This window comes from Neurospora hispaniola, assembly GCF_033458365.1.
Source record: "Neurospora hispaniola strain FGSC 10403 chromosome Unknown B0T23scaffold_5, whole genome shotgun sequence".
Taxonomy (NCBI): Eukaryota; Fungi; Ascomycota; class Sordariomycetes; order Sordariales; family Sordariaceae; genus Neurospora; species Neurospora hispaniola.
In genome coordinates, this window is record NW_026944410.1 from 4,052,265 (window position 1) to 4,065,382 (window position 13,118).

A 13,118-nucleotide genomic window follows, 5' to 3' on the forward strand; every position below is an offset into this window, starting at 1 on the left:
TCCATCCGCGCGCCGCACTCGCCAAAAGTTCAGTTCACATCTGACTGACATTTTGCCCCTCCACTGCACTGTCCCGCTTGCCGCGCTGACTCTTTTTTTTGTCCATTCTTCAACTTTCCAGCATATCACATCAGCCTTCAACCCAGCCAACGCTTCCAACTCTTCCGCTCCCAATCCCAACTCGTGAAATCTGCGCCCGATCAAAACTATTCCGCGAAATTCTCAACCGAAACCCGAAACAGCCAAAATGTCCGACGAAGAATACTCCATCTACGACGAAGTCGAAATCGAAGACATGACCTACGACCCAGCGCTGCAGACGTATTCGTACCCCTGCCCATGCGGCGACAAGTTCGAGATTGCGCTCGCCGACCTCCAGGACGGTCAGGACATTGCCGTTTGCCCGAGCTGTAGCTTGATGGTTAGGGTCATTTTTGAGGTTGTGAGTATTGCCCTTTTCTGTGTGTGGGGGGAGAGACTAGGACATGGAGGCGAGAAGGTTTGGGGTTGGGTGGAATGCAGCAGTGTGCTAACCAACGGGTGATTATCTAAACAGGATAACCTCCCCAAGGCACCGGATGCCGCGGCGTCTATTGCTGTTTCCGCTTAATGGGGGACTACGAAGTCGAGTGAGAAATCTAAAAGGCGTGGACATCAGAAGTTGCTCGCAACGAGGCGTTCATGATTCTGTATACCGAGGCTGAAGGATAGGATAACATGGGCCTTTCCAACATCAACTTGCAACCAAAGCCTCAATGCTACAGCAGAAGCAAGCCGATTGCTTTCTCGAGCCCAGTCCAGTTCATATCAGTCGTCCTCGCCCTGGTATGCATCGAGGCCACGCCAGCCAGCCAGCCAATTAAACAACCTATCAGCCGGCGCATCCTCTACTGCCCTCGCCCATGCGAATGACTCGAACACCAAACCGACTCGATCCGATACGAGAGCACCTCAACCTCGTCAGGAACAGAAAGCCAACAGTGCCGCCCCGGCCGCTCGGCGGCAACCTCAAACATATCGCGGGACCAAGACGTCCATGCCACTAAGTGTCCACAACCCCTGGAAGAGAACAACGAGCATTGCTGTCGATGACGAGAGAAGAATGGAAGGAATCGCTCTACATCCGTGAACCTTTTGGCTGGTCGTTTTGGCGACCGGAGGGAAGCTTAACAGACGATTCGTCGACGTCTTGGCTCCGCCGCCCTGGGTTTGATTGCGACCATGTGCTTTTGGCGATTAATATCTGGATTGGGCTTCGCGGACATGGGACAAGCGTTGTTGCGTCACAGCCGTCGATATCGGACTCGGGTCAGAATGTCCCATCAAATTACACCTGAACAATGGGTTGAGCGAAGCCAAAAGACAGGGGCTGGATCTGGATGGGTGGACTTCGATGGCGTTTTAGGTGGTGTGTCTTCAGTATCCGGTCGACAAATAACGTGCGATGGAAGTGGTAGGGCTTGATCAACGCTTTTGGCACCTCGGGTATATCGTACAGGCGTTGGTGTTGGGAGATCTGCTTTGGAATTTGTGATATGGGGGTTATCGCTTGAAGCTTTACCAAGTAGGAAACCACAATAAAAGTCCCATAGACTACCTAATGAGCATTGAATACCCGCTACAAGAACCTTGCATTGACTAGGTCTCCATATTGTGTCTCGGCGGATCCTAGTTCACCCATCCCATCAACCGTTTTCCATCCCATCAGTACCCCCAGGGCCTCACCCTCATCTTAATGTCAGGTACCTAACCACCCAAAAACCCCCTCCTCTCATTCCTCCTCCTCTCGCTGCTCAGCGCATCAAGCTTGACCGCCACCAAACAGCATTCCACCACCGACGACGCCTTAGCCGGGTTGGAGGTCAAGGGACTGGACGCGTTCTTGGTGTTGTTAACCGATTGAATACGCAGCCGCCACTGGCCGGTTTTGACGATCCATTGCTCGCCGCCTAGTGGTGAGGTGGGGACGGTGGTTGTTACTCCGTAGGGCGGGCTGGAGTCTAGGCGTCGGCGTTTGCGGGGGTTGGGGTTTTCGTCGAGTGGTGATGATTGTTGGTGGTTCGGTTGTTGGGAGGAAGAGGGGTTGGTGCTGAGGTTGATGGAATTGGGGGTTTCGGCCGTTGAGGGGCCGCCGGAGGAGGAGGCAGATGGGAAGGTGGTGCCGGGGGTGCTGTTTACGGTTTCGTGTGCGGGTAGTGATGGATGGGCAGTTTGATCAGAGTCGTCTGCTGTCCAGGGTTGGCCGTCTAATGTTATGCTTGCTTCGGGGTCGAGGATGACGCGGATGAGGTCCTCGCTGAGAAGAGTGTCTCTTGACGTGGGCGGTTCGCTACCCATCCCTCCTTTGGCCATCAATAGCCCCGAGAGCTGAGTGGAGGAGGGCAAGTTGAGCTTGGTAGCGATGACGTCGAATAACTTGGCCATTTTCGCCTTGATGTCCGTGAAGAACTCCGCTCTGACATCCTTCCCGCCAGGTCCAATGTGTAACCGCGTGGCTTCTTCGCCGATTTCAAGTACGAGTTCCATCGCTTTGTCGTCCGCATACGGCCTGGCGTAATTCACCCACCCCGCCAACGGATCTCCCTCCACCGGCTCATTAGCCACGCTTATACCGCTCTTCATAATATCTCTCAACCCCAGCACAATCTCCTCCCGTCCCCTGACCTGATTGAACCCCTTTTCATGCGGGATCAACCGCTGCTCCAGGCCCTTGAAGTTGAAATACCTGCAGTCCCTCAGAAGCTCCTGCCGATGCCTCTCATCCCTGATCTTCACCGGGTACCCTCTCAGCATATGCAGTAGTTCCTGAAAGACCTCGGCACTGCGATTCGGTACATTAGGCGCGACGATGGACGGCGGACGAATCAGACCCTCCTTGTCCAGACCGGGAAACAAATCCTCGGGATTGCTGAAAAAGATGGCGAACCCGAGCGTAAAGAAGTTGGGCGTGTTCCCGGGTCCAGAAAGGGAGAAGATTTCGCGCGGGATCTGGAAGGGTGTGGAGCCGATGGTGATGTGGATGGGTTCCTCGTAGAGCTGGGACATGAGCTTGGGAAGGGAGTAGAACTGGGCATCGGCGAAGAGGCGGACAAGGTGAGTGGCGTCCCGGGGCCGGACGTGGTAGCCCTGGAGGTGCAGAGAGATGTCTTTGAAGGTGACGGGGTCGCGGTCGATGTAGAGGGTGCGGATGGCGGTGGAGGCGTCTTGGCCGGCGTCGGAGGCCTGTTTGAGTTGGCAGAGGAAGTACTGCGAGAAGTAGGAGGGGGCTGTGGATGTGTTAGTCATGTATGAAGTGTACCTAGGAAAGGGATGAAGTGACCAACCATCAGAGGAAAGTGAGGCGCCGGACAGCTTGAACAACTCAGTACCTATCTGAATGGGAAACACCCGTTCGTGAGGAAGAATGTTCGGTATGTGAACTATCCGTTGGTGTGAAGAGGCTGAGATGACGGATACGCCATGTTCACCGTTTCTGGCGGGAACACTATGCCCTGAGCTGGTCATTGCTAGCTGCTCTCAGTACAAGATGCTCACAAAAATTGTAAATGGTTGTCGCGGCGGAACCAAGGTATTTGGACTTTGGCTTGGGTAAGCTCATTGTCCGTGATTGGTGGGGATTGAAAATATTATGAAGTGAATTCCTCGTGCAAGTCGTGATCTTTTTCAGCGAAGGGTATATGGAAAGCTCGGGATGGAAAAGTGAAGATGATTATAAGAAATGGAATGTTTTACGGATCGTGAATGGGCATGGTCTACAAACTAAAAGTGCAAAAAAAACGCGAAGATGTGTTACATGTGATGATATACATGTATAAGAGAGGGGAGGTCGCAATATAAGTTAAGCGTTCCTGTCGGCGTGGCACCAGGATTGCGGTCTGCCCAGGTCTGTCTGGTCATCTTTGTCTTTGTGTGCAGTGAAGAACCCAAAGTCAATTCTAGGCCACGCCAAGGAAGAAGCACAGCGCTCATGTCGCCGGTGTGGAGTGTGGGTGGTGGTCCCTGCGGCCCCCGCCATCTCTCCCTAATGTCTAACCTAAAGCGGTATGGCTCTCCGTTTATGTATTAACCGTCACCCCGCTCGCATCGGGCCGTCACGCAGTCATGGAACAGCTGTCGGCTACTCTTGGCCAGTTGTCTATGTAGTCCCCCCGGCCTGGGCTGTCAAGGTACGCATCGTTTTCTACCATGAAGTTGACGATGTGTGATGTGGATGGATTGGTGGCGGTTGAGACGCTCACTCATGACTGAGAGCTTTCATGAGGAGAAGGAGCAAACTGACGAAATGCCAACTTGGGCGGGGAATGAGCAGAGGACATGGAACAGGGCAGTCCATCCATGTTCTACCGTGGAGGAAGCAGTGCACCTTCCGGTTCCTGCCATTCGGCGACCCAGAGACAAGGCCAGCAGAGGCTGCTTTTTCCAGCGAAAGCGGAAAACAGGCGTTCAAAGTTCAGTTTCAGAGTGCAATGGTTGACCACGAATCGAAAAATGCCGGCTGGTCAAGTGTCCAGTTGACACCGTCATTCGGGCCTCGGCAGCGGTTGATTGCTTCCGCCGCAGCACCAAACACTTGCCCAGCATGGATGGACCAGACCAGGTCAAACGCCGATGCTGGGACCTGGAACCAGAAATGAAGCATGTCTTGTCATCTTCAACGTTTGATGCCTTCATACAGCCGGCATCATGGACTTGTCAGCAGCCTTGGGTGACGGATCTACGCGTGAGGCCCTCAGTTTGCGCCTCTGAGGCGGATATCCTGCCCACTTGTCCTCCCGAATGGTCAACATTACGGATTCTTGCCTTGTGATGAAAGACACAATAGCGTTGTGAGCTTAGCAAAAGCAGGCAAACAATGCCTTGCTTCGTTGGCGGATTGCTCTGGTAGTATCGCGAGAGCAAAACTTGATATCACCCTCATCACTACTCCTTTTTCACACGCCCATTCGTGCTCCATGTTCTTCATATCATTACTATCTAACGGACCCACGTTCGACATGTCTTCAGATCAAATAGACCACGCAAAGGTGGTCTCGGAGCTCTTTCGCCATATCACTGCACACACATCCTACGAGAAGCTCAAGGGCATTTTTGACCAAAATGCTGAGCTCCGCGGCAAAGTCAAAAAGCTCACAACAACTCTTGAGGTGAACCTCGAGAGCCTGCACAACGCCAAAGCGAAACTGGACAAGTCATGCCAAGAGCTGCAAAAGAAAGACGAACAAGTCCAGTCTCTTCAGAAGGAGGCCGACCACCTTGGTTCAATACTCACCGCCAAGACACATGAGCTCAAAGCAGGGGCCCAAAACATAACCAAAACTGAAGACGCATTGAAAAGGGCGGAACTCGAAATCGAGGACCTCAGAAAAAGTCTCGAGGAGGAACGCAAAAAGACCCAAGACAGGGAAGCCATTGAGCAAGAATTGGAGTTGACCAGACACGACTTGGATCATTACAGGCAAGAGATCAAGAAATTGGAAAATTTCTCGGTGCCGTTGAAACCTGCATGTACAAGAGTGGAAGAGATGTGAGCTGTTCCCCTTTCCCCATGTTTGCTCATCAACCTAACGACAATGATATCCAGAACCTCTCGCTTCAACAAGATTTTCGACCTCGCTTGCGATCTAGCCAAGGAATTCTTTGGGGCAGACCTTCCTGAGTCTTCCTTAGCCAACGCTACACTGTGGGATCAACTGAAGAAGCACAACATTGTTCACCAAGCACGGATTCCATTACCCTTATCCAATACTGCCGCCGCCAAGCAAATGCGCAGCGTCGCTGCTCTCGCTGTCCTCTATGCTGAGCTAAAGAAGCATGTCTTTCAGCCGACGTATCTGTTCGAGGACCCCCGTGCCAACGACGAGTTTAGCAGGTTGCTCAGCACCATGGATCCCGCTAAAGAGGCCTATCTGCGCTCTGTGCTCCTGGGCTCCATTGATAAGGGCGTGTGGAAGGAGAAGGTCAAGGCCAAGATAGAGACACTGAAAGCCAGTGTGGATGACTGCATCGGGCCGTTGTTGTCACAGTCAGAACGAAATCGTTTCAAGGACCATCTGGACCGCTTCTGCAAGAAGGCTTGTCACCATTGGCATTACTTGCAGAAGCTGGAGGACAGGGTACATTACTCGACTCAAGATTGGGTAGTAGCGGGCTCCGAAGCCTATCGGCTGCTTCCGTTGTCAACCATGGTCGTGGTGAGCGAGGAGCTGCCCGATGAGACGTATCCGGGTGAATATCCTGACAGCCCCAGACAAAACTATTCGCTTATGGGAAACGGGCAGTCATCCCCCGTCATGTCTTGCTCAAATGTCACCTTTACACAAGACATAGATAAGTTATCGACGTCACCATCACCGTCCAGGTCAAGAACCGGAACTTTCGACAAAACATCTAGCGCGGCCGCCGCCCTGACCACCGCAGCTGGGCCCAGTGAAGTCTTGGCCGTTCTCTGGCCTGCTTTTTACATTGACTCCTGCACGGCAGAAGAAGATACCTCCATGATTTCGCCAGGCTATGGAGTGTGCGAGAGTCAGCTCAAGACAGCCAGGGAAGAGGAGGCGCATTCGACTGGCACACATCGCGCGGCCAGGCAGAGTCGAAGATGCCGAGACATGTCGTCCGCTGCCAAGAACCGAAGCCTGGGGATCGCAGGATATGGAATTGATGATGGTGATGACCAACAAGACAGAGAGTTTGAGCATGGTTGCGAGTCTACGCTTTCGTCGTTTCTAAATGCAGGCCAGTCGGAGCTAAGCAATGGGTCAAGGAGAGGTTGGTGAGGAGAAAGTGAAGAAATGGACAAGGCGGCGGAAGGACTTGAATCGGAAAGATTCTGGAGTGAAGAAAGAACTCTAACCAAAGACAAAGACAGCTGAACCTCCATGTTGACGTTCATCTGTTTGTACAGCTGGCGTTCAACTACTGCAGGAACGTGCATGTTGCAGGTCCAATGCTGCGGCACTGGGTCACTCACGATCTTTCGTCGGTACGCAGAACACCAACCAATCTACCAATAATGGCTGCCAATTGGATCATTTTGTGTGGTGAATGTTTTGACCTTGAGTGATGCTCAGAACCCCAGTCGAAATGTTACTCTCGTTCCCGAGCAGATGGGTGAGTATTTCGGGGTAAAATACCACTTTGGTGATCTCCTTTTCCACGTTGTCAAAGTCAATCCATGTTGTCGTTCAGGTACCCGGTAGCTGAGAGACACCAAAACGCAGCAGCTTTACTCCACCGCAACTGTCCAGAAAAGAATGACCCTTTTAAATCAGTCACCTTACATAACCCCAGACTTTTGCTGCTGCCCCTGACGCGGTGGCTGGCAGAGTTCTGGACCACCGTCTGAAGGGAGGAGTCAGTCCAGGGGCAAGAACAACAGGCGGAACAGTGCAAGACGCCGGCACCACGGCAACCATGACCTAGTACCACCACTGCAGCAGGTGGTGATGCCCCCAAATGAGTGCCCCCTTGGTGGCGGATATCGAACGGACGAGGGGCCAAGGGGGGCACGGTGCACGGACCACAAAGTACTTAACAGCCCGACAGGTCGTTGCTGTCGCTGAAAGTCAAGTCCATGACTCGTTTCGGGGGGCCTGGAGGTCCAGCCAGCTACTGCTACTGCCAGAAAATTGCAGTGGTAATGTCTGAAAAAAAAAAAAAAAAAAAAAAAAAAAAAAAAAGAGGCTTCGATCGATGACTGCCCGCCCTGAACACACGGCACGCAGATACACCTACCACCCAGATTTGCGCCTGACGACGGGAGACGATGGTCGGTCGGTGGTCGGACAGTCACCTCAGTTAGGAGCCAAACCACGCTTTCCCCCATTGGGCAGACTGGTGTCAACAATCAAATTTCCCCACCACTACCTACCACAGGCCAGGTCAGGTCGAGCACGTCCACTTTCTGTTGGTTCGTTGCTTTGCTCATCAGGCACTTTCACTTCGTTCCGCCCGCCGCTCGCCAAATCCTCAATTTTGCACATCCCATCCATCCCATCCACCGCATCGCTGCCCTTTCTCCAACAATCCACCCGCGACGCCGTCTTCCCGAGTCTCGACAACTTTTTGCTTTCCACTTCTTTCTACCACCACCACTACTACTACATACTCCTTCTTAATACACACCAAACCCATCCAAAATGCGTGAAATCATCAGCTTGAACGGTATGTCGACAGCTTCCCTATCGTCCATCTCCTGAACCAGGGCACCGCTTTCTCGCCCATCTTTCCCGCCCTTCCCGTTCGCCTCCATAGTGGCGCGTGTTGTCGGCGAAAAAGCAGCCTCACCGCCAGCGTGAACCCGTCGCCCACCAAAAGCTGGCGCATCATCGGCCTCATTCACGACCTATTCGCCTACTCATCCATCGCCGAGATCAACAGGCATGCTAACGTTGCTTCCCTCATCTAGTCGGCCAGGCCGGTTGCCAGATCGCCAACTCCTGCTGGGAGGTATGTCATCGTCCGCCCTCTCCTGTCATCCCCCACCACACGCGACACATCCCGTCTGTCCGAAATAGCACCGACAGACGAACCATGGACCATTCGACCGCCCTCAAAATATACATGGGACAAAGAAAACTAACTCTCTTATCAGCTTTACTGCCTTGAGCACGGCATTCAGGTAAGCTTCGCCCCCATTCCTCCCCACGGCATATATCCCCGCCATCCGCACAAGATATGCTAACATACGACACCACAGCCCGATGGTTACCTCACCGAGGAGCGCAAGGCCGCTGACCCCGACCATGGCTTCAGCACTTTCTTCTCCGAGACCGGTACATAGCGCCCTTGCTCAACACAACCCGCGAAACGGAAGCTTACAAATACAAATATAGGCAACGGGAAATACGTTCCTCGCACCATCTACGCCGATCTCGAGCCCAACGTCATTGACGAGGTCCGCACCGGCGCCTACCGCGGTCTCTTCCACCCCGAGCACATGATCAGCGGCAAGGAGGATGCCTCCAACAACTACGCTCGTGGTCACTACACCGTCGGCAAGGAGCTGATTGACCAGGTCCTCGACAAGGTCCGCCGCGTTGCCGACAACTGCAGCGGTCTCCAGGGTTTCCTCGTTTTCCACTCGTTCGGTGGTGGCACTGGTTCCGGTTTCGGTGCTCTCCTCATGGAGCGCCTCTCGGTCGACTATGGCAAGAAGTCCAAGCTCGAGTTCTGCGTCTACCCTGCTCCCCAGACTGCCACCTCGGTCGTTGAGCCTTACAACTCGATCCTCACCACCCACACCACCCTCGAGCACGCTGACTGCTCCTTCATGGTGGACAACGAGGCCATCTACGACATCTGCCGCCGCAACCTTGGCCTCGAGCGCCCCAACTACGAGAACCTTAACCGCCTGATCGCTCAGGGTATGTCATGGCTTGGCTCTGATGTGTGTGATTTTCCTAGACTAACTTTTTCCATCTCAGTCGTCTCTTCCATTACCGCTTCGCTCCGCTTTGACGGCTCCCTCAACGTCGATCTCAACGAGTTCCAGACCAACTTGGTCCCCTACCCCCGTATCCACTTCCCTCTGGTCGCCTACGCTCCCGTCATCTCGGCTGCCAAGGCCGCCCACGAGGCCAACTCGGTCCAGGAGATGACCATGTCCTGCTTCGAGCCCAACAACCAGATGGTCAAGTGCGACCCCCGCCACGGCAAGTACATGGCCACTTGCTTGCTCTACCGCGGTGACGTTGTCCCCAACGACGCCCACGCTGCCGTCGCTACCCTCAAGACCAAGCGCACCATTCAGTTCGTCGACTGGTGCCCTACTGGTTTCAAGCTTGGTATTTGCTACCAGCCTCCTCACCAGGTCCCCAACGGCGATCTGGCCAAGGTTAACCGTGCTGTGTAAGTTTCTCTTGGTCTCTGTATGCTGTAATTCCTAGTGTTCTAACCGTGACAATAGCTGCATGCTTTCCAACACCACCGCCATTGCCGAGGCCTGGTCTGCTCTTTCGTCCAAGTTCGATCTCATGTACTCCAAGCGTGCCTTCGTCCACTGGTACGTTGGTGAGGGTATGGAGGAAGGCGAGTTCTCCGAGGCCCGTGAGGATCTTGCGGCCCTTGAGCGCGATTACGAGGAGGTTGCTGCCGACTCGATGGAGGGCGAGGATGTCGAGGCCGAGTACTAAGTGCAAGTACAAGTACAGCAACACAGTGTACGGAATTTGTTGCTTGTGAAAGGATAATTGTTGGTACGAGGATGTTGATGGAATCAGAGGGAAGAGATATACAAAGTACAAGTGGTGGGAAACCAGAGCCCGCCCGACGTCAGAAAGAATACCCACGGAGTCCCTTGATTGTGGCTTCCTGTTAGTTGTTTGAATGGGTGCGCATCAGGTGGTTTGCTAGTGGGATGGTGATGATGATGTTGATAATGGGGTCATTGTTATTATTCCATGGCGAATGTCAGTTTGATGTGGCCTTGAGTTGAGAACTTGTGGTTGTTGACACTAGTTTGTTGTTAGACTGAAACGTGATAGCCGATTTTAATTGAGTGAGGTAGTATTGGTGTAAGTGATTGGTCCAAGACAGGTTATGTAAGTGTCAGGTCAACCTCGATAGCTTCAGGATCAGCAAGTCAGAGTGGTGCAATGCAGTGTGCAGAAATGGCAACGAAGGTGGTGGTGTGGAAGCGGGTTGGTGTAGTTGTGGTTATGCAACGAACGCGAGTGGCGTTGGGGGTTGGACGGAGGGAACGTTGTTGGTTGGAGGTTAGGTTGTGATGAACATGGGAGATGAAGATATGATGGGGGGATCACTGCCACGGCAAGACACCAGACTGCGAGGATAAAGTGAGCGATGAGCGAGAGAAGCTCGAGGATAAAGAACAGCTTGATACTTGTATAGCTTCGTTCGGCCTCAGAGACTATCATGGTTATAGAAGGTTGAAGGTAGATTTTGAAGTACCTCAGTATGTTTATATCCACATCAATGATCCGTCTTTGGGATAGGTACTTATGACATCGATACCTAGGCTCTAGGGTAGATAAAGGGACAAATGCACGCACAGAACATTGCAGCCGCTCTTGTACAGGCGGGCCAACCAGATGACCGACTCCGCACTCTGTGGCACTAACAGCCGCTAGACCCAGCAGCGAACATTACGAGTGGAGCACATTGGCTTCAAGCAGATCCACTTTTCATCTTGGCGGGCCGAACGACGGGATGGAAGCTCTGTAGCGCCCGCTGAAGCAAGTCACTGAGCAGTGTCGTCGCATTCCCAACTGAACCCGACCTCACCACAATCACCCACACCGAGGAGCGAGGCAGACGGGAGGCAGCAATCTGGCCCAGACACCACGGCATAGGTACAGGTAGTAGTCGTCATCAGTCTTGCGTCGTCCTAATTATCTTTTTTTTTGTTTCTCTTTGGCAGTGTTCTCAACGGATCGCCCTTGTGCTTTGGTTGTCTCATCAACCCGAAACATCCAATCCCTTCCTGTTGCGACATCATCCCGTCCAGGGCGTCATTCCCCTTTCCGCGACCCGGCAACCTCAGCTCACCCGCCCAATCCATACCTACCTATCTCCACCAACAACCAACACCACCAACCTACTGACCTCAGCCCAGAAAACCCGACATACTTACTTGCCTGGGCCGCCGACTGACCTCACCTGTACTACGGATACTTTGGAAAAAGAGAAACACTGGGCTACTTATTCACCGACGGTAGCTGGTCCCAGTAACCCGATTCATCCATCACCATAACAACCAAAAATACCCACCCACAAGTCCTTTGCGCAGAGGGTACAGCTTGCCCATGATGGCTTCTGATCCCGATGCTGGTGAGCGCATCCTCAGTCTCCCATGTCCTTTTACCCCCCAATAAGAGCTAATTCCCATGCGACCAGGCGTCCCCAACTTGAACCTCTCCCCCGAGGAGAAGCGAGTCTACGGCCAACTCTTCCGCGCCGCCGATACCGATAGTGTTGGGGTCATCACCGGCGAGGTGGCTGTCAAGTTCTTTGAAAGGACAAAGTTGGATTCCCGCGTTTTGGGAGAGGTCAGTCATCGGATGCCTGTCTCCCGCCCTTTGCTACACCAGCTGACGTATATCCTTCCCAAAAAAAGATATGGCAAATCGCCGACAAGGAAAACAGGGGCTTCCTCACCCCAGCAGGCTTCGGCGTCGTCTTGCGGCTTATCGGGCACGCACAAGCCGGTCGCGAACCTTCCCCCGAGCTCGCCCTGTCGCAGGGCCCCATTCCGAGATTTGACGGCTTCACCCCGACTCCCGCCCCCGTTCCCGTTCCCGGTCCGGCCCAGTCGCCGGCCGTGCCTGCTGCTATGGTTTCCCCGCAGGCCACCGGTTCCGGCCCCATCCGGATCCCGCCCCTGACCCCCGAGAAGGTCGCCCAGTACTCGGCCCTGTTCGAGAGACAGCCGCTGCAGGGAAACATGCTTCCCGGCGAGCAGGCGAAGCAGATCTTTGAGAAGTCGGGACTGTCCAATGAGATTTTGGGAAGAATTTGGATGCTGGCCGATACGGAGCAGCGTGGCGCCCTGGTGTTGACCGAGTTCGTCATTGCCATGCACTTGCTTACTTCGATGAAGACGGGTGCGTTGCGCGGTTTGCCCACCATCCTTCCTGCCGCGCTGTACGAAGCCGCTACGAGACGCGCCCCCGTTGGCGGTATTAATCCTCCTCCCGGCCGATCCCCGACGACCGCTACTCCGCCCCTTCCGCCCGCTGCTAGACACCTTACCGGCCCGGCGCAACTTACGCAGACGAGAACCGGCAGCCCATTGGGACGTCCGCCACTTCCCGCGCAACCGACTGGGGACTGGCTGATTACCCCCGCGGACAAGGCGCGATTCGACCTGTTGTATGAGGAGCTGGATAAGCAGAAGAAGGGCTTCATCACCGGCGAGGAGGCCGTGCCCTTCTTCAGCCAGTCCAACCTCAACGAGGATGTGCTTGCTCAGATTTGGGACCTTGCAGATATCAACTCGGCTGGTCGTCTCACCCGGGACGAGTTTGCCGTTGCCATGTACTTGATCAGAGAGCAGAGAACCAAGCCCGGTCAGGTCCCTCTGCCTACTACTCTGCCTCCTAACTTGATTCCTCCTAGCATGCGCGCCCCGCAGGGCAGACCTCAGACTGCTGCTGGTG

The 13,118-nt window shown here is 54.0% G+C and overlaps 4 protein-coding genes across 4 annotated transcripts; 3 read left to right on the forward strand and 1 right to left on the reverse strand.

The window, feature by feature from the left end:
• Positions 1-247: 247 nt before the first annotated feature.
• Positions 248-610, forward strand: B0T23DRAFT_430192 (uncharacterized protein; the record flags this gene model as incomplete). The annotated part of the gene is made up of 2 exons (XM_062840232.1): positions 248-442; positions 557-610. The coding sequence occupies 2 exons, from the start codon at positions 248-250 to the stop codon at positions 608-610; spliced, it is 249 nt and encodes an 82-aa protein (XP_062692424.1).
• A 971-nt stretch (positions 611-1,581) lies between these two features.
• B0T23DRAFT_341236 (uncharacterized protein) lies at positions 1,582-3,904 on the reverse strand. Its single transcript, XM_062835888.1, has 2 exons — positions 3,324-3,904; positions 1,582-3,266 (listed from the first exon to the last, which is right to left on the reverse strand). The coding sequence occupies exons 1-2, from the start codon at positions 3,502-3,504 to the stop codon at positions 1,747-1,749; spliced, it is 1,701 nt and encodes a 566-aa protein (XP_062692425.1). The 5' UTR covers positions 3,505-3,904; the 3' UTR covers positions 1,582-1,746.
• Positions 3,905-4,994: 1,090 nt separating this feature from the next.
• On the forward strand, positions 4,995-6,776 carry B0T23DRAFT_317952 (uncharacterized protein; the record flags this gene model as incomplete). The annotated part of the gene is made up of 2 exons (XM_062835041.1): positions 4,995-5,524; positions 5,582-6,776. The coding sequence occupies 2 exons, from the start codon at positions 4,995-4,997 to the stop codon at positions 6,774-6,776; spliced, it is 1,725 nt and encodes a 574-aa protein (XP_062692426.1).
• Positions 6,777-7,982: 1,206 nt separating this feature from the next.
• Positions 7,983-10,354, forward strand: B0T23DRAFT_179554 (tubulin alpha-B chain). Its single transcript, XM_062833059.1, has 7 exons — positions 7,983-8,163; positions 8,408-8,448; positions 8,594-8,620; positions 8,699-8,774; positions 8,835-9,365; positions 9,426-9,849; positions 9,908-10,354. Exons 1-7 carry the CDS (start codon positions 8,139-8,141, stop codon positions 10,131-10,133), a joined length of 1,350 nt encoding a protein of 449 aa, XP_062692427.1. The 5' UTR covers positions 7,983-8,138; the 3' UTR covers positions 10,134-10,354.
• Positions 10,355-13,118: the final 2,764 nt, after the last annotated feature.